Source organism: Choristoneura fumiferana, chromosome 17 (assembly GCF_025370935.1).
Source record: "Choristoneura fumiferana chromosome 17, NRCan_CFum_1, whole genome shotgun sequence".
Taxonomy (NCBI): Eukaryota; Metazoa; Arthropoda; class Insecta; order Lepidoptera; family Tortricidae; genus Choristoneura; species Choristoneura fumiferana.
Window position 1 is genome coordinate 20,359,266 of NC_133488.1, and position 24,433 is coordinate 20,383,698.

General features: G+C 39.8%; 1 protein-coding gene across 1 annotated transcript in view; it reads right to left on the reverse strand.

Moving 5' to 3' along the window:
* Positions 1–24,433, reverse strand: part of retm (real-time) — a 73,587-nt gene that overhangs the window by 3,900 nt on the left and 45,254 nt on the right. The window contains exons 6-14 of the mRNA XM_074100285.1: positions 12,416–12,531; positions 11,017–11,206; positions 10,242–10,330; positions 7,913–8,171; positions 7,485–7,603; positions 4,031–4,156; positions 2,477–2,606; positions 1,262–1,383; positions 564–682 (exon numbers count right to left, since the gene is read on the reverse strand). Coding sequence (XP_073956386.1) covers positions 564–682; positions 1,262–1,383; positions 2,477–2,606; positions 4,031–4,156; positions 7,485–7,603; positions 7,913–8,171; positions 10,242–10,330; positions 11,017–11,206; positions 12,416–12,531 — 1,270 coding nt within the window. The remainder of the gene's footprint in view (positions 1–563; positions 683–1,261; positions 1,384–2,476; positions 2,607–4,030; positions 4,157–7,484; positions 7,604–7,912; positions 8,172–10,241; positions 10,331–11,016; positions 11,207–12,415; positions 12,532–24,433) is intronic.

Sequence of the window (24,433 nt, forward strand, 5' to 3'; positions counted from 1 at the left end):
GAGATCCACGTCAAATATCGATTATTAGAATATATAATTTATTGAATCTTTTAGTTCATTCTTAATATATAAGTTAATGTGTCTACTCCAATAATTATTCGTTATAGACTTTTATTTTCTTTAAAAACCGGTCATAAACATTAATTCGTTTTTAAGGAATATAAAAGTCTATCACGAATAATTATTGGAGTAGACACATTAACTTATATATTAAGAAGTGTTCTAAAAAAACATTTTTAATTTTAATTCAATTTTTATGGAATAATCGAGAAAAACTAACAAAAATGCAACGTTGCCAGCTCAGCAGGTATAAACGCTCTTAATGTCAATCAGTAAAAGTTGACATTTGCTTCGATGTATGTCCTAAATTTAGTACGTTGGGCCTAGGCCTTACGAGGTTAACTGTAATGCTCTAACTTTTTCTGGACAAATAAATAAATCTAGCACATAAAAATGATCAATGAGTGACATAACTGGCCTTGAACATCGAATGGGGTGTGATGGCAAATAAGTATCAATGAAAGGTGTAGAAGGTCCTGTGTCTCGTGGCGAGGGCGACTCACTTGTAGTGGTGGCTGGCGAGCGTCTCGTGGAAGTACATGAGCTGCGCGCGCGCATGGTCCAGCGGCTCGCAGCGCCACTGCAGCACGTAGCTGCCGCGCTCCAGCATCACGTGCGACCCCTGCAACGACCGATACACAACTATACACAAGGAGATAATATTCAAAACCCGCAAATATAGACATAGCTTTATTCGACATCCACACAACTACAGTTATAGTAACTATTCGACACCAACCCACAAGTCCCACGACTATAGACAGACATAACTTTGTACAAATATAGACGTAGACATAACTTTTATTCGACACTAACCTACAAATATAAACATATACGTAGATAATCCCTAATTAGTTTTTTTACGTCTTTGTGTGTATTTTTATGTATATAATTTAAATTTTACAGCGCATTGCTTTTTTAACTGCAAGTAATTTTTTATTGACAAATTAAAAAAAAGATATTACTTTATTCGACACCAAAAAGAACAGACTTAAAATAATACACAAATTACAAAAAAAAACTCTAAAAAAGGGACTCTACTCAATATTAGAAATGCACAAAATTTGTATGTGCTGTGCGTGCCAAACACTACACTGTTACACTGCTACTCCTATCTAGGTATAGACTGGTATGATGATTAGATATGTTTTTTTTTCTTGCAAATTAGTCGCCCAAATTTTTTTAAAACTAGCTAACTGACCTGTATGCTCTCTCCGTCGTGCGCCACCAGCGTGGGCTCCACTTTGTGGTAGTGTTCTCCCTCGCGCCACTCGGCCTGCGCGAGAGCGGACGTCACCTCCTCGCCGCCCGCGCAGCCCGCCGCTGACAAACAAACTTTACGTTTAAGCTAGAAGCACACTGACGCCGGAGACGGAGCGGTGCGGCGCCGGTTGTAATATTCGAGCTAACATGAAAGAGGGCACACAGAATACCGCGCGGGAAATAAGCGTGGTGCGGTATTCTGTGTGCCCTCTTTCATGTTAGCTCGAATCACAGATATAGATTACACTAGATAACGCAAACACCTCAATCTATATGAAAACCAACCGTGTCACTTTTTTCTATCTACTGTGACGTCTCAAGAGCGAATTAGCGATGTGAATTCCCAGATGACCGCGCAAAATCGATTCAAATGCGCCGCCCGCCCGCACCGTGGGGCTCGAGTCAGTCACTAGTCATGATTAGTCAGTTAGCGGTCAGTCTTTGTATGGGGCCAACCCCGACGTTTGGTCGGGGTTCGGACACGCGAAGTAGATGCATTTATGTAATCTAGTGTAATCTATATCTGTGGCTCGAATATTACAACCGGTACCGCCTTCGCACCGCCCTGCCACCGCTCTCTGTGTATTGCAAGTTTTAAGGCTGCATAAGGCAATGATTGTGTTGCGATGAATGTTTTTTATTAACCAATAGCATCGGTTCAGCTGTTTTCACTAAAGCTTTGCTGCGCGAGGATATGTAAATGAAGCATTTTGATTGGTTCATGATTCATGAACGTCAATATCCATCTACGTGAGCGATGATTGATGATGTAACATTTTTGATGATTTTTGGACACTAAATTATAATTAAATAAATAAACCCCCTAAATGACCCTAAATTATTATGTAAACCGAATGTTTTTTGTGTGTATAGTGAATTTGGTTTGTTTTTTATTATTGTAATGCTGTAATTTTTAACCCCCGACACAAAAAGAGGGGTGTTATAAGTTTGAGCGCTATGTGTGTCTGTCTGTGGCACCGTAGCTCTTAAACGGGTGGACCGATTTGAATGCGGTTTCTTTTATTTGAAAGCAGGTTTTCTAGCCATGGTTCTTAGACATGTTTCATCAAAATCGGTTCAGCCGTTTTTGAGATATTGAACTTTGAAGTGACGTTGGTTAGGTTATTTATTGTGTAATAAATATATTTGTTACCGATTTCCATGTCCTGAGACAGGTCGTGCGGCGACCGGAACACCGTGAAGCCGACGTCGTGCCGTAGCACGTCAAAGTCCCACGTCAGCACGCTGCCGGGGTCCGAGTTCGCCACTATCACTTCGTGCACCTGCGAGTACGGAAGGATCATTACAATAAGGGGTTACATTACTAAAGTCTTACCGATATGTTGGTCCACTGTCACAAAACAGAAAGAAACAGAAGTCAATCTCATGTATGTACTTCACTTCTCATACCTACGCTCGGCTTAGGGTTGTCAACTATGGCTTATGCACAAAAAACTATCGTGGTAGTGGCACTCTTATCTAGTTGTTTGATTTATTGATGAGAATAAAACGGGAAGAATGGAAATATAGGTAGAAATCAATAATAACTAAAATATTTTAATGGTCCCAAAGGAAGACCAGCGCCGTTCGCAAAGATTGCTGATTTGGGACCATGGTGACATGCACGATTTTATATTTGGATTATTGTTGCCATTGATTTTGTTAAGCGCTGTAGTCCATTAATAGACTAAAATTCTATTTCTGTTTTTGTATCTCATCATTCATTATAAAATTAGTTTCAATCACTTAATGTTAATGTCATTGTTATATTACTTTGTCACAGAAAATATCTTGCGACGATTTCGACATTGGCGAAATGCACGATGATTATATTTAGGGGCTGTTTCACCATCCATTGATTAGTGTTAACTGACGGTCAAATGTGATGCCGTCTCCGTCAACAAATAGAGACGGCATCACACCTAACCGCCAGTTAACACTAATCAATGGATGGTGAAACAGCCCCTTAGTGTAATAAATTCGCATTCTCCATTATTGCACAAAAAAGTCCACAGACGCGTGTCTCAAGCGGATGGCACTCGCGCTCGCACTGGTCCCAATCGGTCCGAGAATTCGTGTCCGTGAGCGGTGACCATGCGTGCGTTGCTCGACCGCACTTTGTATATAGATTGATTTCTGTACTTATCTGTTTCGTGCCACTGTTCACATTTTGCCAATCTCTTAGAAAATAGTGTCGTTAATAAATCAGAATCATTACACGGCTAAATTACGAAAGTAGCAAGTGGCTCAACAATCCCGGTTCGTGGCTCTACAGTCAAGGGCTTGAATATACATCGGTATGCACGTTAATACATCAATAGTAGATTATTCTCGTGACATGGCAGTAGGCAATTGCTGGCTCAGTATGAGTATTAAACAGAAGAGCTTGCTTGCTTGCTTGACGACCAGATGGCCTAGTGGTTAGAGAACCTGACTACGAAGCTTGAGGTCCCGGGTTCGAATCCCGTGTCGGGGCAGATATTTGTATGAAAAATACGAATGTTTGTTCTCGGGTCTTGGGTGTTTAATATGTATTTAAGTATGTATCTATCTATATAATTATATTTATCCGTTGCTTAGTACCCATAACACAAGCTTTGCTAAGCTTACTTTGGGACTAGGTCAATTGGTGTGAATTGTCCCGTGATATTTATTTATTTTATTTATTTATTTATTGTTGTTGGCGTCTGCCAACCCTGTTGGGTACCTGTCCCTTGCTGAGGCTGACGGAGCGGTAGATGCTGTCTTCGCAGAGCGGCTCCCCGTCCCGCTCCGTGAAGGCTCCACTCACGTACAGACTCTTCGGCACCAGACCGCCCTCGTACACGAAACTCTGGACATAACACAATACGTTACATTAAAAACCTGGCCCTATACTCATCATCATCATCATCATCCCAGCCTATATACGTCCCACTGCTGGGCACAGGCCTCCTCTCAGAACAAGAGGGCTTGGGCCATAGTTCCCACGCGGATTGGGAACTTCACACGCACCATTGAATTGCTTCGCAGGTTTGTGCAGGTTTCCTCACGATGTTTTCCTTCACCGCAAAGCTCGTGGTAAATTTCAAATGTAATTCCGCACATGAATTTCGAAAAACTCAGAGGTGCGAGCCTGGGTTTGAACCCACGACCCTCTGTTTGAGAGCCCTATACTACGAAGTGCAAAATTCGAACTTCGTATCTTGCTGTCAGTACTGACAGTACGATATTTTCTAATTTCGTAGTAGCCCCAAAGGGCTTTGAGAAATTCCAAGGTCATCGAAACTATATGCTGAGTGGAAGCTATACTAGCTTCTGCCCGCGGCTTCGCCCGCGTGCAATTCGGTTATCGCGCGCTGTTCCCTCGGGAACTGTACATTTCTTCGGGATAAAAAGTAGCATATGTCACTCTCTGGCCCATAAACTATCTCTATGCAAAAAAGACGGACAAACATACAAACACACACACACTTTCGCATTTATAATATTAGTATGTATTTTGTCGTTTTAATGTATTTTTCTGTATATCGAATGTGTAAATAAATATCCCGCGGGGGGAGGGGGACAGCGCGCTCTCCACTCACAGGCCGTGATGTGATGATGATGTGAATCGAGCCCAAGATAGATATGATATAATGTGTCATACCTTCTGAGAGCCTAGTTTACCTTACATCTAGACATATTAGTGAACATTAATATAAGTGATATTCATGATAAAGTCCCGATCAAAATGCGCGGGCGTGTTTTCTCAATTAATTGCGCGTGCGCCAGATCACCACAGGTTACCAGGCCGTATTGTCAAACATGCGGACACTCGCGATCGGATTCACCGTTTCTTTCTACCCTCACCCGTGTGACAGGAACCGGTGAAAATGATTGTGATTCCGAATGCATTAGGGCGCGGCCATATGAAATCGCTCGACGTTCGTTTCCAGTGTCAAATATGGTCACGTGACACACAGCGATAAAGCTGAAAATGTTGAGCTTTATCGCTGGAAACAAAAAAAACCTCTTCAATTTCGGCAAAAACACTGTTATTTATTGTTTTCATTCACTCCAATTTCTTTTATTTGTACCACTGCCACCACTGCTACTAAATGCTAAATGAGATTAATAAATCAGCTTCTTAGGCCAAGAGCATTCCTCCAAGAAGCCATCTTGTCGCTGCTGCTCGACGCGGCGACTTGACGTTACTTTTATGAGTCGCGGGAAATTCAAAATCACCTTTAAAACGGGGTCACGTGACCAGATTTATCGCTGCAATCGAGCGAAAGCGCCTGTGGACGCACTTTTAGACAATACGGCATCTGGTTGCGCAAAGAACAGAAACGCTTCCCGGGGGACTCGCGAAGAAACTCTGTTCGCAGAGAATTAATAACAAAGATTTAAGAAGAAAATAGTGTAACATTAGAGGCTACGGGGCGGTACTGAGAAAGTAGTGCCATCTCTTTCTGACTTACGGTATTTGCCAACACTATTTTCTCTGTCATGATTCCAAATGAGTAAGCGCACTCATTTCGGAGTTGATACATTTCAGCACGGTCAAAGTTTCGTAAAATAACTATGTTATTAACTCTCAGCGAACAGTCTTGTCAGGTACGTAGAAGTGATATTATCTAAGCCGACGCACAATAGTGAACCTTGTGTACCTGTGTTGACATGACAGTGACCTAGTCGCTGGACATACAGGTTACAGATGCTATACGAGTCGATCACAACGTGACGGTTGGCGGGCATAGAGTAAACACAGAGACAGATGTTCGTACAATCGCGTTAGAAATACATTTTTAGATAGGCAGTGTCAGTAAGTCACACACGCGAAACATGACGTTCTTATGACCAAAAATTTACCCGTACGAAACAGCTCGCTTCATCTATCTTAATAAGGCAGAGTCGATTTAGCGACCACTTGCATTGAGTTGGAAACTGAACCTTATTGCTTTCATAATACGTAACAATTTCCATTGTAATTATTGAAAATACGACATTCGATAACTGCTTTTGATTCTGTGGTAGTATTGGAGCATAAATGGGGCCTTATAAAGGGTTAATAACCATTACCCCTCATATTTCGTTTTCTAGATTTTTTACCGTACAAAAATCTATACACTGCAAAAATGTCCTCCAATGGACAGAGCCCTAATGTTAAAAAAAAAACTACCGCTGATTTTTTTGGTAGTGCATTTATCGTAACGCGAATGCTTGAATCACTGTCTCCGAATTACTCTATGACCTTCTAGCGGTACATCTATTAAGTACACGTGAACTAAACAATGATGAATGTCGTCTCACGTAATCATAATACTGCTGTGGCACGTGCAACGACGCATCAACAATATCCGTCTGCCGCAATTATAATAAAATAAGGATAATAAATTAAATATTGCAGGAATAAATTATGCACGTCGCAGGCCAGCACGGCAATTGTTACTTTTTGTTATGCATATGGATCTCCTTCCACAAAGTAACGAAAAATATAATCAATTATTCAGAACTCTTTGACCTGTTTTATTTTTGCCAAGAGCAGAATAAAAACAATGCTTAATAATTTTAAGTCATAATTAATTATAAATATGGAAAATAAATTCAGGAGGCATTCTTTAAAGTTGGTCACGATACGACCTTAATACATTTTAATACGATACTATTGTTAAAACTTGAAGTCAAATGAAAGGAAATACCGACTTAGCAAAACATAAAATACTTTTTGAAATAATTAAAGTATTTTTAAGTAGGTATATGAATTTAACTAACGTGAAATTAAGAGACGATTTTCACTTTAATAATTAACATCTTGTATATGGTGCTCAATAAAGAGTCATTGTATTGTACAGGCTGTTCAGTCAAACTAACCATCTGCTAAAACATTCCTTGTGCAAGGTCCGCCCGGATTGCTACCACCATCTTGCTCGCTAATCCTGCCATGAACCAGCAGTGCTTGCACCGTTGTGTTTCGGCGTGGAGAGTAAGACAGCCGGTGAAATTACTGGCACTTAAGGTATTCCATCTTAGCCCTCTAGGTTGGCAACGCATCTGCAATACCCCTGGTGTTACAGATGTTTATGGGCGGTGGTGATCTCTTACCATCAGGAGACCCACTTGCTCGTTTGCCATCCAGTCGAATAAAAAAAATGTTATTGAGAAGTTTTTATTAGTATTGATACTTTTTGCAACTGTACCTTGCAAGGGCCGCCGAGGAAATCTGGTATTAAATCCTTTGGGATGTAGTCGAGCAAACCGCCCGGCTGCAAGTAGTCTTTGCCGCCGTAGAACAAGAATTTGCTTCGTGTGTTTTCATCTGGGAAAAGAAAAAGAAGTTGTTGGCAAACTATTACTTAGCAAGTTCTAGTCATTATCACCAAGCCTATAGCATTTCACTGATAGACATAGGCCTCCACCAATAGAGCTCCAGCGAAGAAATTGAATGGTGTGTGTGAAGTTCAAGTCCAAGCCCTCTCATTCAGTAGCCTGATGTGTTTTATCTATACACTAGAAAGTACATACAACAAACATGAAAAAATATATGTATAATAGCGGGTATTTCTATTAAAAACTTCGTATTCCTATATAAGCATGTACCAGGCGAACATAGGCTCAAAGCACTTACCTATAAACGTGCTAACAATAGTCCACAGAATCGGGAAGACCCTGGGCGCTCTCACGATCAGCACCCGTCCCATGGTCTCCGGGTAGTTCGCTTCCACGATCTGGATGATTCTGAGGAGCGCCCGGACTCCCGGCCTCCAGAGGTGGCGCATGTTCAAGCCATCCAGGTCCACCAGGAGGCACCAGGAGTGGACCGCGTGCTCGGACGAGCGGGTGGCTTCCTCTAGGAGTTTGAGACCCTCTTCACAGACGTGAAGTGTCTGGAAAAGAAGGTGTCAAACTTAAGTAATTATTTTCGGTGTTTTAAATATGAATATAATTATAACCGCTGTTACTACAAGTATGTGGCATAATCGTTAAAGTTTTTTTAAAGTCCCCAGAGGCTTTGTCAGTTGATATCGCAAAAGTTTACAATGTGTTAAAGCTTTACATTTGTCACAATTCCATTTTGATTTACATTGCTGCATGTCAGACTGCGTTTACCTTTACTTGCCCGAATTTCATTTGCCCGAATTTCACTTGCCATACCAACGTTTGCCATAAAATATATAGAACCGTGCTGTTTTCAAGATTTTTTTAATGTCATCATATAGATTGCAGTAGGTTAGGTTAGGTTAGTTTAATAGCAACACTGAAGAGATTACTATTTCAGAAATAAATTACTTTATGGCAAATGAAAATTCTAGAAAACGATACATTCGGGCATATGAAATTCGGGCAAACGATAGAGAACCGTCAGACTGCTGTTTGAATGCGAAAACGAGGATTGCTTAACATTGCTTGTGCCAGGCAGGACTCGCTTGCTTATTTCGTGCACTGATGATGGAAGCGGATGTCAATAAGCATTTTATTTTAATAATCGTCTGACTTTTGCAATCCTACTTCCTATCCTATTTAATATTATAAATGTGGAAGTTCGTGAAAATGTTTGGCTGAACCGATTATAATGAAATTCGGTGTACAAATAGTTGAAATCTCGGGGAAGGACATAGGATAGTTTTTATCCCGGAAAATTGCATAGTTCCCGTGGGATAGCGATAAACAAATTCTACGCAGACGGAGAACGGAACAGGCTAGTTTTCGTACATCTGATAAAATAGTTTCTTCAAAAGACTAGTTTATTCAGGTATTATCATTATCTGGTATTAATTCAGGTAAAATGTTTAATTAGTTTTTTTTACATGAAGTCACCTTCTTCTTGTGTCGATTTTCAAGGTACAGTCAAAAAGTAATATTGGTGAAATAAACAAAGTATGATAATTTTCTAGTCAGTTACACAACGCAGTAATTCGTGGATTTCGCTGCACTTCACGCTCGATAAAAATAAATAAATACCATAGGTTATTGCACAATTAGTTACTCAATTCAATTACATGACTGACTAGTTTTAATTATTCATCTGAAGTAAAATGTATTTAATTGCATATATACTCTGACTGATTTCGGAAATAAGTACATTTTTGAACATGAAACTACCGTGACTCACTCATATTAAATGATATTGTAACAGATAACTCACGTCTTAAACCGAGTTTAGCTCGACATGTTTCGGGCTATATCGTAGCTCTTCTTCTCAGGAGCACGCGACTCGGCGGCTGCCGCAACACGCACACCCCCGAAATATGTCGAGCTAAACTCGGTTTAAGACGTGAGTTATCCGTTACAATATCATTTAATATAAGTACATTTTTGTTTCACTAACTAAAAGGTACACCATAATTAAAATAAGATACTAATTTATCCTTAAAAAAACCGTACGAAACTACCGAAGTTGGCAATATGCTAGTAAAAGCTTAGTCTGTCAAATGTTAATAAGTTTTTGATAAAAAAAAATTTTTTAATACAAGCTTTTTTTTGCTGACTGTACTTTTTGTTGTCTTTGCTTGTATTGTCACCCAAACTACATTTGCATACCAAATTTCAAGTCAATGCCATTAACCGTTGAAGAGTTCCGTCCTGCGGAGACGATCCTGGATGGACTACTTACTACCAGATATACCGAATTTCAAGTCAGCTCAACTACTGGAAGTTGGTCGAATTTAACTTACAAGATTTGACAGACAGACAGAGTGAGAGACAGACAGACAGACAACGGGGCAGGTGAAACTAAATAAAAGCTTGTAAAAAACTTCCTCAAGCTTAGTTCATACTTTGAAAATACCTAAAACAAGACGGGAGCGAAAGGAAAATCCCAGAAATTATTTTTAGAAGGAAAGTATTGATCCAACGACTAACTGGGCATTGAACCATCTATTCGTGTGAAAGAGAACGATGCAACGGTGCACTCTCCTTTTTCAGGTGAGACTGCATTTGGCCCTGATCAGACTTACCAACTTCAGGAGGCCATCTTCGCCGACCGATTTAAGGAGACCTTTCACGTCCATCTGACCCAAGCGGAGGATGTACAGTGGACGCCCGTCTGAAAAATAGGAAGCCAGTAAATTAAGGGTATTATTTTTAAGAAGCTTAGGTAAGGAGACGCACGCAAAAGAGAAAACCATTTCGACGCATACTACGAACTCAGGCCCAAATCCCTCCACCTTTTGTCTTCTCCCCGCTGAAGTCAAACTGGGTCTATGGCGTGCATTGAGTAGACAACAGAGTAGGCAGCGCCGGAGGTGCGCTGCTGCGTTGCAATGAGGGCTATCGTTTTTTGTCTCACTAGATGGCGCACTGTTGCGTGAGGTTTTTAAGTATGGCTTTCAAAGTTTAGATTAAAATCATATTTAATACACTTTAAAACCGTACCATAAAAATATCGAGCATGCCACAGTGTTGCAAAGTCCCCGTTATATTCGGAAAAAAGGGAGGACAAAGGTTTCCGAAAGACAAAACTGTCTCAAAACACAGACATTCATTGCCCCGGAACGCATATTTGCCATAATTAATTTCAGATATTGCAAAATATTCACAAAATTATTCTAATTATAAATAAACCCGCGTAGCTCACCCAAAAACTATGAGATTTGACATTTCGGAGACCTCACGCTACACTAGCGCCTCTAGTAGCGAATTCATACGCGATAGCCCTCATTACCAACTATACCCTGGAATCGTCCCAATGCACGCCAATGACCCTGTTACAGGGTCAGGGAACAGCCTCACCTTTGTCGTGGTGGTGCCAGCCGCCGGGGAAGTACTGGGCGACAACCGGCGGCGCCTCGTACTCGGCCAGCAGCCGGTCCACCTGGTGCCGTTTGCGCCACAGCAGCGACTGCGACAGCATCTCGCGGGACTTCTCTACGCTGAAGTCGCGCGCGCGCAGGAAACGCAGCAGCGTCGTGTCGGATGGTACCTGGAGGAAACCGCGCATTATCGGCCTGTGAACCGCTGGCAAGCTCCTGTTATCTGTGTGACAGATATCTATGATACCATCTCTGTTTATTTTGTTCAATGAAACAAAGACGGCATTAAAAATATCTGTCATACGGGTAAAATGGTGTCTCTGACAATGGGGGCTTCAAAGGTAAGGTTCGATTCTAATCACATAACTGAGTTACTTTTCGAAAATTCAAACTGAAACAGATGTACAGAAAAACCAGAAAAAGAGACCAGCGCTGGGAATCGAACGCATTCCGTGCTGCATGCTATACCGCTACACCACCACAGGAGTACAGACACGAATTTCTCCTATGCACCACATATCTCAGCTTGTTTGTTTCTTATTTAGTGACTTAAGCAGCGACACTAGCGACATCTATGCTATAGCCCTCATCGAGAAACTTTCAGCACTCCATTGGAACTAACCGCTCACCCGGGCAAGAGATGTCGCTATTAAGCAATCAAATTAAGATTCCAAAAAACAAAAACAATCAAAATACAAAAAGACTCCAAAAAAAAACAATCTTGAGTTACTTTTGTTCTGTAACTTTTTAAAAACATGCCCAGTGTTCTTTTTTTTCATACATATTAAATGAAAATTTCAATTATTGCAATACAATACTAAATTGACAGAAATACAAGCCCCCATACCATGGAATTTTTGTCCTCATACCATGAGGCAGCGATAACACCGCCATGTCCAATACACTAATTTAACGATTGAAATTTGCGGAACACATACATTATCTAACTTCAGGTTATTCGAAAATGTTACAAAACAAAAGTAGCTCAGTTATGCGGGTAGAATCGAAACTTGCATTTATCGTTCCATGGCCCGAAACACCCTGTATAATAGAAACTTAGCAGTGAGCGAGTGGTGGGGTACCCATTGGGCGTTTATAAAGGAATATAAGGGGCTGTTTCACCATCCATTGATTAGTGTTAGCTGACGGTTAAATGTGATGCCGTCTCCGTCTATTCGAACAAAACAAATAGAGACGGAATCACATTTAACCGTCATTTAACACAGTCAATGGATGGTGAAACAGCCCCTATGTATACTCATACTTACCCAACAATGACATGGATGTAAATGATTCATGGTTCAAAGTAATGCTGATGATATTCTTTAAACTTTCTTAACCATTTCATGAAGCAATTTTATACTTTTCTCTCTTCTAACCTTTCCCTTCTGAAGGTCTGCGATCCACTTCCTCAGCTGCAGCAACCTGGACTCCTGCATGGGAGTCAGCTCGCCGAGGTACCGCTTTATGTATTCGCTGTCCAGGGTGTACTGATCTGAAACAATGAGGGATCACAGTCAGCAATGATGATGAAGCCGACTGATTTTGGCCATGGGAAAGAGAAAGAGAGATAGAGAAAACTTTTTTTTACTCATACATCAATATACGGCGACCACTTCTACTCCTCAGCAACAACAACAGAAAAAAAAATGGTCAAGTGTGTGACGGGTCCGGTGTGCAGGGGTTTAGATTTTTGACTGCCAGATCTGATGGTTTACGCGAGTGAAGCCGCGGGCAAACTCTAGTATGTGTTAGGTAGCTGCCACGAGCCTCATCGATAAATATACTTGGCAGGCTGAGAAATACTGGCAACATTAATAATTAATATAGTTTGTTTTAGTTAAATGACGAAAAGTACTTTTCATCACACTTGATCGTAAACAGTGCCATAACATGCAGGCTACCTTGCTTGCAAAAAAAAAACTCTGCTTGTCATAAAACCCGTGGTCGGTAAATGAGTCATTGCGCGTACAAATTTTCTTCTCATGAAGCCCAAGGTCGGTAAATGAGTCCGTGCCCGTACTGATGGTGCTGCGCGCGCTACTGCAGGACCACATGCACACGCACGTCAGGCGCATGGTGCGGGAGGGGGAGGGCGGCGCTGCCGAGAGCGCAGCCCAAGGTATCGCCAATATTTGGAACAATTATATTTTTTCTTTTAGAAATAAAAAAAATACTCGCAAATGTGATGAAAAACATTGTATGTCGCACGGGCGGTACTAGAATTACGAACATCGACTCATTAAAGCCTTAGTCGACTCTCGTTCGTAATTCCTTATTTACCGCCCTAAGACACAATGTACTATAAAAACCAACCAATTCCAACATCTATTGTTTAATTGTTATCTTCAAGTAGGGTTGTAAAACAATTACGCAGGTATGTCGGTAGGCCCAAAGTATACTGTGAACACAATCTTGATAGTTTTGACGTTGTTTGTCGGTATAACACTGAACGACGTGCGTTTCTAAAATAATAATTATATACTGTGTCAAAATCACTTTGTACAATTCAATGTTATTTTATTAGTAGCCATAAGAATATGAACTATGTATTTTTTTTATCCTTTTTTCATTACAATATACCTAGACGGCTTAAAAAAATCTTTCATTTCAAAGATCAAGAAGGGTTGAGCTACTCCAGTACACGTGCCACACTACGGTCAGTTTTATTATGTCTCTTTGTTATCTTTTTCATATTTAGCAACAAAAGAAGTTGTAAAATCCCACGCTCAGCTGTTTCCACTAGAGAAGTGCTGTGCGAGGATGGGTAAATGAAGCGTTTGTATTGTTTAATGAAAACCGCATTCCTCACAACACATTCTCGCAGATCTCTGGTGGAAACGCGCTTTAGTTTGGGACTAGGTAAATTGGTGTCAAGTGTCTCTTGATATTTATTTACTGAATCCAGTTTAATTTATCAACTAATAGCTTCATCGAAGCAACTCACATACAATATAACCAGTTAAATACAAGTAAAACCAGTTTCTGAAATTTTACACGGTGTGTATGTTAAACGTTTTCCTGTATCGTGGCCAAGTTCTTGTAAATAAGGAAAAAACGTTCAATGTTTTAGTATCATGTTTATGCTATAGCCAATACGATCTGATAGGATCACGTGTACAGTCACCAGCACCAATATCTGACACAACAAAGCGCGCATAAAATCTGATACGACTCTATTTCTAGGGTAGGTAGGACCCGTCAGATATTTGTGCACGTTTCGCTGTGACACATATATTTGCAGGGGACTGTACGTTTTTAGGGTTCCGGAGCCAAAATGGCAAAAACGGAACCCTTATAGTTTCGCCATGTCTGTCTGTCTGTCTGTCTGTCCGTCCGCGGCTTTGCTCAGGGACTATAAATGCTAGAAAGCTGTAATTTTGCACGGATATATATGTAAACTATGCCGACAAAATGGTACAATAAAAAATTGAAAAAAAAATTTTTTTTAGGTTACCTCCCATAGACGTAAAGTGGGGGTGATTTTTTTTCTCATCCAACCTTATAGTGTGGGGTATCGTTGGATTGGTCTTTTAAAACCATTAGGGGTTTGCTAAGTTGATTTTTCGATTCAGTGATTTTTTTTGCGAAATATTCAACTTTAAAGTGCAAATTTTCATTAAAATCGAGCGTCCCCCCCTCTCCCTAAAATCTAAACCGGTGGGTGGAAAAATTTGAAAAAATTCAGGATGGTAGTAAGTATATCAAACTTTCAAGGAAAACTATAACGGCTAAGTTTCCTTGAGAATTATTAGTAGTTTTACTCTTAAATAGCAGCCTAAGGTATAAAATATACCTAAACTTGGAAGATTCCGTATAAAATACTCGTACGAAATCCTTAGAAAAATATTACTTAATTATTTCGTAATGGCTACGGAACCCTATTTTGGGCGTATCCGACACGCTCTTGGCCGGTTTTTTTAAGAGCAAGGTAAAAATGCAGTTTAATAACTACAAAGAAACAAACTTTACGGCTTGAGTGCTTTCAATAAATCCTCGCCTACTCATCCAATTGCTAATTCAAGGCGGCAATTGCATTAGTGCACCCAGTCGCATCTAATGTTGGAACTGCGGACTGCACTCAGCATTAAGGCTAACAACTACTTTGTCATGCTCTATCTGAGGTCAGTAAAGTACACTCGTGGGAAGCTTTTGTTGTCAGAAAAATATGCATACATCTCACTATCCTAAATGAACCTTGCGTTTATTAGCGACTGGATTTTGCTGCCCGCGATTCGCATTCCATCGGGAACTGTGCAATTTTCCGGGATGAAAACTATTCTATGCCCTTTCCAGGGTATCCTACTATGTCCATGCCAAATTTCATCTAAGTAGGTTCAGTGGTTTAAGGGTGAAGAAGTAAGAGATAGAATAATACCTAGTACCTACAGACATACTGACAGACACCTACAGGCTCTTAAGCGATAAGGCCGCCTATTGCTTACCTTGTATTTTTTTCTCTGTGTATCTGTTTTCTGTATCGCTTACTATTTCTGGTGTACAATAAAGAGTCTTTGTATTGTATTGTATTGTACTTTCGCATCCTTACTAATGATAATGTAATAATCCGCCTTTATACTGTATACTTTCTGTTTGTAACCTATTTGTATTTCCTTTTTGTACAATAAAGTTAGTAGTTAGCTTATTTATATGTTGTTATGTATCTATATACCTATCTATCTGTTTAGATTTGGTTGTGTATGTAAAGTTTTATGTATTCTTGATATTGTTCTAATCTACCGTAAATTCTATTCTAAAAATCCCTAGTATCTGTCTGCTAACTTTTATTTCAACTGGTACGAACAATTTCCGTTTTACTTATCTTTTTCTTGTCTAAGACTAAAAATGTAAATTAATTTCATTCATTTCCAATTTTTACTTACATTTACTAAGACACAGTTCATTGAACTCTATTGTTTTTTCCACAAAGCGTCAGTCATATCTACGTTTTAAACGGTTTTCGTATTCAATGTATTTTCAGACAAAAATGTCAATAGCAGAACTTCAAGAAAATGGATCTTTGAATGAACTAAAACAATTGAGTAGCTACCATTAATACATACATACATACATTCACGCCTTTATCCCTAAAAGGGGTAGGCAGAGCACGTGAAACTTGTGTTCCAGTACCACTTTTAGCATAAATGTGGGTATAAAAGATGGACAAAATGTGATATCGCAGTGACAGGTTGCTAGCCCATCGCCCACAACACACTTCAACCCTGTTCCCTTAGTCGACTCTTACGACACCCACAGGAAGAAAGGGGGTGGTGCTATTCTTACCCGGCACCACACGGGGTTTTTACCATTAATATAAGGGAATATTTGGGACAATCTGGAGGTGGGTGAGAGAAGTGTAAGACTAATGGTCTTTGGATGCATCACTTCGCAGCTAGAGTACACAGGAGCAGTTAAATACTTTGGAAGCCCGAAGCAGTAATCTCATCGTTGGATGAGATTACTGCTTCGGGCTTCCAAAGCTGCGCTGCCTAGAGCGCAGTTAGCGGTATAGGCAATTTTTGAAAAAAAAATATAGTTTTTCTTTTACAAATATACAATTTTACTCGCAAATGAGATGAAAAACACTGTATGTCGCACGGCCGGTACTAGAATTACGAACATCGACTCATTAAAGCCCTTGTCTTCGACTTCAGGAGTTCGTAATTCCTTATTTACCGTCCTTAAGACACAATGTACTATTACATTCCTGAATCTCCTGAATCAATCATTTGAACTAAACATTGCGGAATACTAGTAAAATGCTCATTCTACACCAACCGTGGGCCGAGTCCCCTCACAAGGCCTTCGACGACCTTATTGATTGTCGATATGTTATAACACAGGAACCTGAGCAAACTCACGTGCTAACAATTAAGTGTTGCAGCACCCGATCGGAAGCGGATCGGAAACGGATCGTTACATCGGTTACGTGCCGGACGCGTTACAGATCCGGCTTCCCGTTACGGTAACCTCCTGTAAGCTGGTATTACCAAAATTACGATAGTAATTAATGTTTATTGGTGGTTCGAGCTCATCGAGCTTCAGAAGTGAGAAAAAGTTTCGCGAAATTAAAGCTACTGTTTTTGAATGAGGCAGGATTACGGGTGTTTTATGATAGATGCCTGAAGATTTACTCGAAAAGTAAATTTTCTAATAATGTTTCATTGCGAGTAAATTAGCCCTTTTTTGCCAGGGGGAAATCTGTCACCTGATACCACATTATCATAGTGCAGCGTTGAGGTTATGTGGGTTTTTTCCCATTAAAACCCCCGGGATGTTCTTTTCTTCCCGCCTAGCCGACGATCGAAACCAAAATGTATGTATATAATATGTAACGTACATATGTAGTGAATAATGTATTGCCATCAGCATTATTTACAGCAGACGTTTTCAACCGGGTGTGCCGCGTATATTTTCAGGTGTGACGCGACTGCCGCGAAGTGTACGCTTTTTGGGGTTTCGTAATTGAAAGTTTCAACAAGACCCTATTGTTATGTTATACATATTATGGGTATACTGTACGGAACCCTCTACGCGCCAGTACGACTCGCACTTAGCTATTTTTATTGGTGTGCCGTGATACTTTGATGGAGGAAAAGTGTGCCGTTAAAACCAAATGGATGAAAACCCCTGACTTACAGCAACAGTATCTACCATCAGCCAAATATGTGGTCTACCACCCTAAAGTTGATAATAGTTTGCATGTCACAAAACAATAATGCCAATAGACGTGCTGTCAATTTAAAGGTTCGACTTTAGCGACATATTCATTTGATAGAAACTTGTTTAAAAATTGATAGACCACTTATTTGGCTGATGGTACCTACAAGAAATCCTACAGGCTTGCAGTGGGTCACCTCACCATAGCATTAATTAATCGATTAAACCATGAATAAGTAACATAATCACGCTTTTCAACTCCATTACGATAGTTGTTGATAGTAAAATGAACATAACCAGTTCCATATTGTTCACACATGCTTAAAACAATAAAGTTCCTTGCGTAATCCACCCACATGCCACTTAATACCATGTCTCACTCAACTATGAGAAATCAGTTACTATACACAAGGGACAAGACGCAAGAGTGCGTTCGCATTCAGTTCACAGCTCAGAAATCCCAAAGTAAATGGAACTACAAAAGCAAGCACATAACATTGCCATTGTACTAAATACTGATGAACGTGGAAAATGCACTGCAGCATTACGACAACGTTCCATTTGAAGTTACGTGACGAAGCATACAGAACTTTATCCAATTAAACATCCAAGTTCAAGGCCGGGGTGGCTCGTGCCAGGCTGTTTGAAATCACTCCACTGCATTGGCACAGTATGAACATAGTCCAGGAGCTGTAAACAATGTTTTCTGGGTAAAAAAAAAACATTCAGTACGTCAGATAGTTCCGATACGTAAATTTCTTAAATGAAAATTTTGGCATTATTAAGATTTTTTTTAGTCAGATAATTTAGTCAGGAATAGATATTTTCAGTGATATTAAAATAAAACATTTAAATAATAGACAAATATGTAGATCAATGCTAAAAAATCGCTTAATTTGTTGACCGAGAATTAAATAAAAGGTCAGTGTCAGTATACCCACTACCCTTTATCCAGTTCAGCGTATTTGTGTTCAGATATAAAAAAACAAATCTTCTTTCTGAAATCGATAAAACAATATATTTTAAATCAGTAGAATTAGTGCTTATTAAAACAGATGAGACTAGAATGCAGTTTTTTTTTGTTCCCGCAGTTTTTACGCTGCCTCAAATACCTATTCTAAAAGGTCCACCAGCTCTCGGAATAGGCATCGTGATGCGCATTGCGCAAGCCTTGAATATTAAAAAGTACTAATTGGACCAATTCCTGCACTGGAAACTCTATTAGGCATTTATTTTAGTACTGCCTGCATGCATACTAACCAGCAGTGGAGTGCACAGGTTTCGTTAGGCAAGCTGAAGGGCGACTTTGTTTATTTTTTGACTTAAATTAAGTTGTATAATGTTTCAGTACATAACTTTGTACATATTCACTTTCGTTTAGAATTCTCTTAAAATGATCTTGGAAAAATTCCGCCGGTGCCAATAGAAACGATTCTAAGAAGTTTACTTTTCAAGAATCATGCTTTCGAAGAAACGAGCAGAGAACCAACTTATTTTGCGACCTGAGGGGCTACTACGAAACTCTAAAATCGAAGTTCGTATCGCACCGTCCCTTTCACTCGCGTATTAAATGACATAAGCGTCAGCGGGACGGCAACATACGAAGTTCGAGTTTTGCACTTCGTGGTATACCTCAGGCATAGGGCCAGCTTCCACATAAGACGTTGCAGTAAAATAACACATATCTCTTATTTTTATTCGGTGTTTTTATTTACTGTTTTCCAGGAAAAAGAATCGCTCACCGACAAAGTTTTTGTGCGTCCTGTGCCTTGAAACACTTGCTACGGCTCAGGATTGTATTTTGCATACGGTTCTATCCCAGAATCCTTCGCTGGCACGGGTGTAGATACCAGACAAACACACCAACCAATGGCTTAACAGCCTTACGTCACGAATGACTTTCTTCAAAATCCTTCAGATACTCTAATACTTCGGCAAATGTCAATGGTCCGCGGGGATATAGATAGGTAAATCATTTACCGAGAAAAATCAGGTCATCCTAGCACTACAATCTAGGTCAGCATAAATCGCATGCTCGGCGATCGACCATAATCATAATTTCCAGTGCTTATAAAATACCAACCTACACAAGTTAGTTTAAATTATCGTTGAAATTTACAGCAGTATTTTTGGTTGCTCCAGAAATTCCGTACGTCCCCAAAAACATTTCATGTAATATTGGCGGTCAAGAATCACAAGCTCATAAAGCTTACTCTGTAAAAAAATCTTATCAAATCTTAGGAAAAGCCAAGCCCCTTAGCCCTGACATTAACTAACCCTACACCTTGGTTTAAAAAGTTTGGCTAAGGAAGTTTACTTTACTCACCCGCGAGCTTTACGATAGCCTATGTATGACTTAATTTCCTTATGGTAGGAAATTAAGTACAGGTTAGCCGTCTTCTTTTTATTCGTCTTTGCGAGGACACTACTGTGCCCTCAGTTTTCAAACTTTTTACAAAAAGAATTCAGGGAATCATAAAAAGTGTGTAGCCATAAAATATTTGAAACGATATATACCTACCAGCGGCGAAATACAACATAAAAAACTAGAATAAAAACATAAATATAGAGAGTAAATTTTATTTACACTTAACAAACGAATAAATAAATACAGCACAAAAAATAACATAAACGTAATACTCATCTCCCACACCAGTATTTTATGAGCATAAATATTGACAGAGTAAAGATGACGATCAGAGAGAGAATAATCGGAATAGAGCCTTCCCACCTATGTATTACCATGGAGAAAGTGGACGCCTGGACAGTCGGAGTAGCGCACTGGCAGGCCTTGCTACACATTATGTGATTCAAGGAGTCGTCACTGACCGAAAGTTTCTTACTTTTTGGCGGTGGCCTGAATTTCAGTGCACTACTAGCGTCGCTCGGCGGCGATTGGATATCGCTGGGCGGCGACGGGACACCGCTGACCGGGGAGGGAATGTCGCTGTCCTGTTTTCTGACCACTGTCCGCCAACCGCCCTCCCCTTCGTACGTGGGACTAGTAGAAGTAAACTTGGAGGTGTTCGAGCTTGAACGGAAGGTAAAGCCTGATTGCCTGATGCGCGAAGTACCTGAGGACAAGGGAAGGATGGGTAAGGATCTAAGGATACAAGGATAGGTACTCTGAAGGCCGGGGAAAGATAATCCTACAGAGTATAAAGTTCGCAGGAAGAAAGGATCGGACGACGTGTGTACATTTTCCTAAGGTATGGTTTATTCTTCGTCTTGCTTGTTTATTTATGTCACCGACGCTTCAATTTCCTACGGTAACACGTTGTTAGGTTTCCAATTGCCGCTGTTACCCAGAAGGCAAACAACAGGCAACAGAAGCGCAGCTATGCAGGCTCACAATAGGCCCGACCTATATTGAATGCTCGCGCCAATTCCACGCGAAACAATGTTGACTAAACTGTGGTCCCAAATACGAAGCACGTCGCTCAAGGGTTAACGGCCTTTCCAGCATTTCGTTTGTAACATTACAGCGGCCCATTTATAATGTTCAATTGAGGTCGCAAATGCGAAAACAATTTGGCAGTGGGTGGAATAAATCGTGCCCTACTGTTTACTTATCCTAAGAAGAATTGGCTATTACTAACAGTATGTAATGCTCGTTAACGATGACAAGTATAATATTAATTCTGCTTAACTAGCCCACTATTTCACGTCAGAAACGTCTAGTTATATCACATAACATGTTTCGGTATATTCGCAAAAACGAAAAATATTCTTAATACTCTTATAAAAATTATGCCAAATGCCGCATGCCGTATTCTGGGAATATCTGAGCGTCTTCGCTCCTCTATCAGAAGGACTGTTTGTCTGCGTCTGTTTTTTTCTAAATCTCCTGAATGTTATCTGGTGGAGCATTTCACGTGAAGCGGACAAAAAAGTAAGTTCTAGATTTTGATTAAAATTGGGGATGATTTATTTAATAAACAACACACAATATATATATGTACAATAATTAAAAAATAAAATAAGAATAGAACTAAAACTAAATTAATGTAATCCTAAAAAAAACTAGTGGTTTTATTCAAGAAGACGAGAAATCGATTTTTAAGGAATTTTACTATCAATATAGAGAGCTAGGTAGGTAATTTTAATAAGGCATGTGAATGAAAATGTAACATGTTATTTTTCATTATTATAATCTAGCGAATTCGTAGTTGGAGTCTTGGAGTACACGTTTACTATTTTTTCTCAAACATACAAGGAAATGTCCTTATATATTCGTGATGATAGAACGCGAAGTACGATTTTGTCTAGCACTTATTGAACATTCGTTCTAATTTCAAATAAGAGGACAATAATGGAATTTCAAACAACATTGCCTGGCCATGGCCAGCAAAGTGATTGTCTTTTGTTTTGTTTCACTCGGTTTTTTTTATTTACTATATATCTATCACATAGTTTGTGAATGTGTATTTACTTTTTAATCTCTTTTGTGACTAGATAATTTAATACGAAATATACGTAATAAACATACGAAAAATAAGTTTTAGGCAGCGTATTAAATTCTAAAATATTCGTTATATTTATTGTCGACAATTTGTTCTTCAGCAATAAATATTCCTTGCCCCAAGTCAGTCTTTTTAAGGACTATAACGACTAAATTTGCTTGAAAATTATTAAGTTTAAGTGTAAATAGCAGCCTAAACTTGGAAGATTCCGTACAAAATGCAAAATTCTAAGAAAAATATTAAGTACTACTTGATTTTTTCGTAACGGCTACGGAACCCTATCTTGGGCGTGCCCGACACGCTCTTGACCGATTTTATTTTAACTTCCAAGAATGCTAAGGCAAAGACTATTAAAAGGCCAATCTTTTGATTTTTAGACAATACTGGCGGCATTGCATCCAACACGTTCGTCACTGATTCGCTCGAAATGCTAACTGATTCAGTGACTAATTTAGAATAGTGTATAATCAGGAGGACTTCCTATCCCCTCTCTTGCAGCCTAGTTAGGATGAAGACTAAATTTAGCCAACTGTTATTACAGCCTAAGCAAAAGACTAAACAGTTAATACTAGTATATTCATAGGCAATCAAGAGATGGTAGTTTCAGCACAACAAGTATTCGAAAAACAGCAGCATAATCAAATATTCACGCGTCTGGAGCGTTCTTACAAGCCGGGCCAAATGTTACTTCGAATTTGCATATAACAACTAGATAGGACCGCGTGATTTTAAGGGGCAAAAAGCCACGAATAGGTACATACGTATTCAGCTTATATTCCGCCAATTTCGAGTGTACAAAGTCAAGTCAGAATTAGGGATTGATATTCAGCCCTATCGCCTACATCTCTGGGCAGATATAACCAACGGCTCTTCTTTGTAGCTAGACTAGAGTCAAAAGCTGTTCTTATTTAAGCCGTTAATATTTGTGCATTAAATTTTAGAAGGATATCCAATTCGGTCTTGTATTAGGTATTTGGCGGAGGCATAATATACAATTTGTCACCCACCGAAGGGATAAAAAACGGTCGGGCTCGGTGCAGCTTTGACGATTAACTTAGAGTTTGTTACGCGTTAGTGTTTTGTAGCGTGATTCTGTGTGACATAATGTTGTATTAAGCAGCAACGGGGACCGTATTTTATAAATACACTCAAGTGTCGCATAGAGGTATCTATAAGTTATTCGAGGAAGCAAATCCGTTCAGGCATCTCATTAGACCGGCGAGGCTCGCGCCACTAAATATTCACTCGCCGTCGGCATTAATATTTAACTGGACACCTCGGTCGGAAACCTCACGTAAACCATTGTCGAAACTTTAATGTGGACTGTGATTGCTTTATTATTTTGTTTGTACATTTGCATAAGGTGGGTTGAGCATTGATATTTTTCAATAATAGCGCGTACCTAATAGTCTATGTTATCATCATCATCATCTCATCTTATCTGTGTATTTTCCCCATTTCTGGACATGGGCTTCCTCTCAGAATTTGTGCAAGTCAAGCAGAGAGTCCTGGGTCCGAGCTCGCACCTGTTTTTATGGAATTTACATGCGAACTTACATTTTAAATGTATTATATGAGTTTATTAAGACTGCAGAAACAGAAACCTGCACACACCTGCGAAGAAATTCAACGGTTGTGTGCGTGAAGTTCCCAATTCGCACCAGGCGCGCGTGGGAACTACGGTCTCAAAACCCTCTCATTCTAAGAAGAGGCATATGCCTTGCAGTGAGACGTATACAGGGCGAAATGATGATGATTAGATATAGATGAAAGAGTAACATAGAGGTATATACCTACACTTCTGTAGTATCTATACACCTTTTGGTAAGGACCAAGGTGAAACAGTAACATAGTATAGTATACATATTTCTATAATACCTTCACTTTTCGGTAAACTTTTTTTCCACATATCAAACTTAAAGATTCCAAATTAATGTATGCGTGAACGTCGAGTCTGCGGGGTCGAGGATCAAGGCAGTGCCAGGTGGGTGCTGACGCGGAGTTTCCGTGCCCTTGGGGCTGTCCTTAATCGTGTGTGGACGGCCTTACGTACGCCGATCGATAGGATAAAGTGCACGCCTATGTCGTAATGAATCGTAATCGGGGAAGCCAGTGAAATCAATGAGTTTGAATGCGAAAAGAAAAACTGCCTGGCCTGTGATGGCAGATGGCAGGACGGTTTAACTGCTAGATTACGACAAATCAGTAGAATTTTAATGGGGGCGCCATTTTATTTAGAACTATCTATTTTTGACGGAAAATGCTTAAACAAGG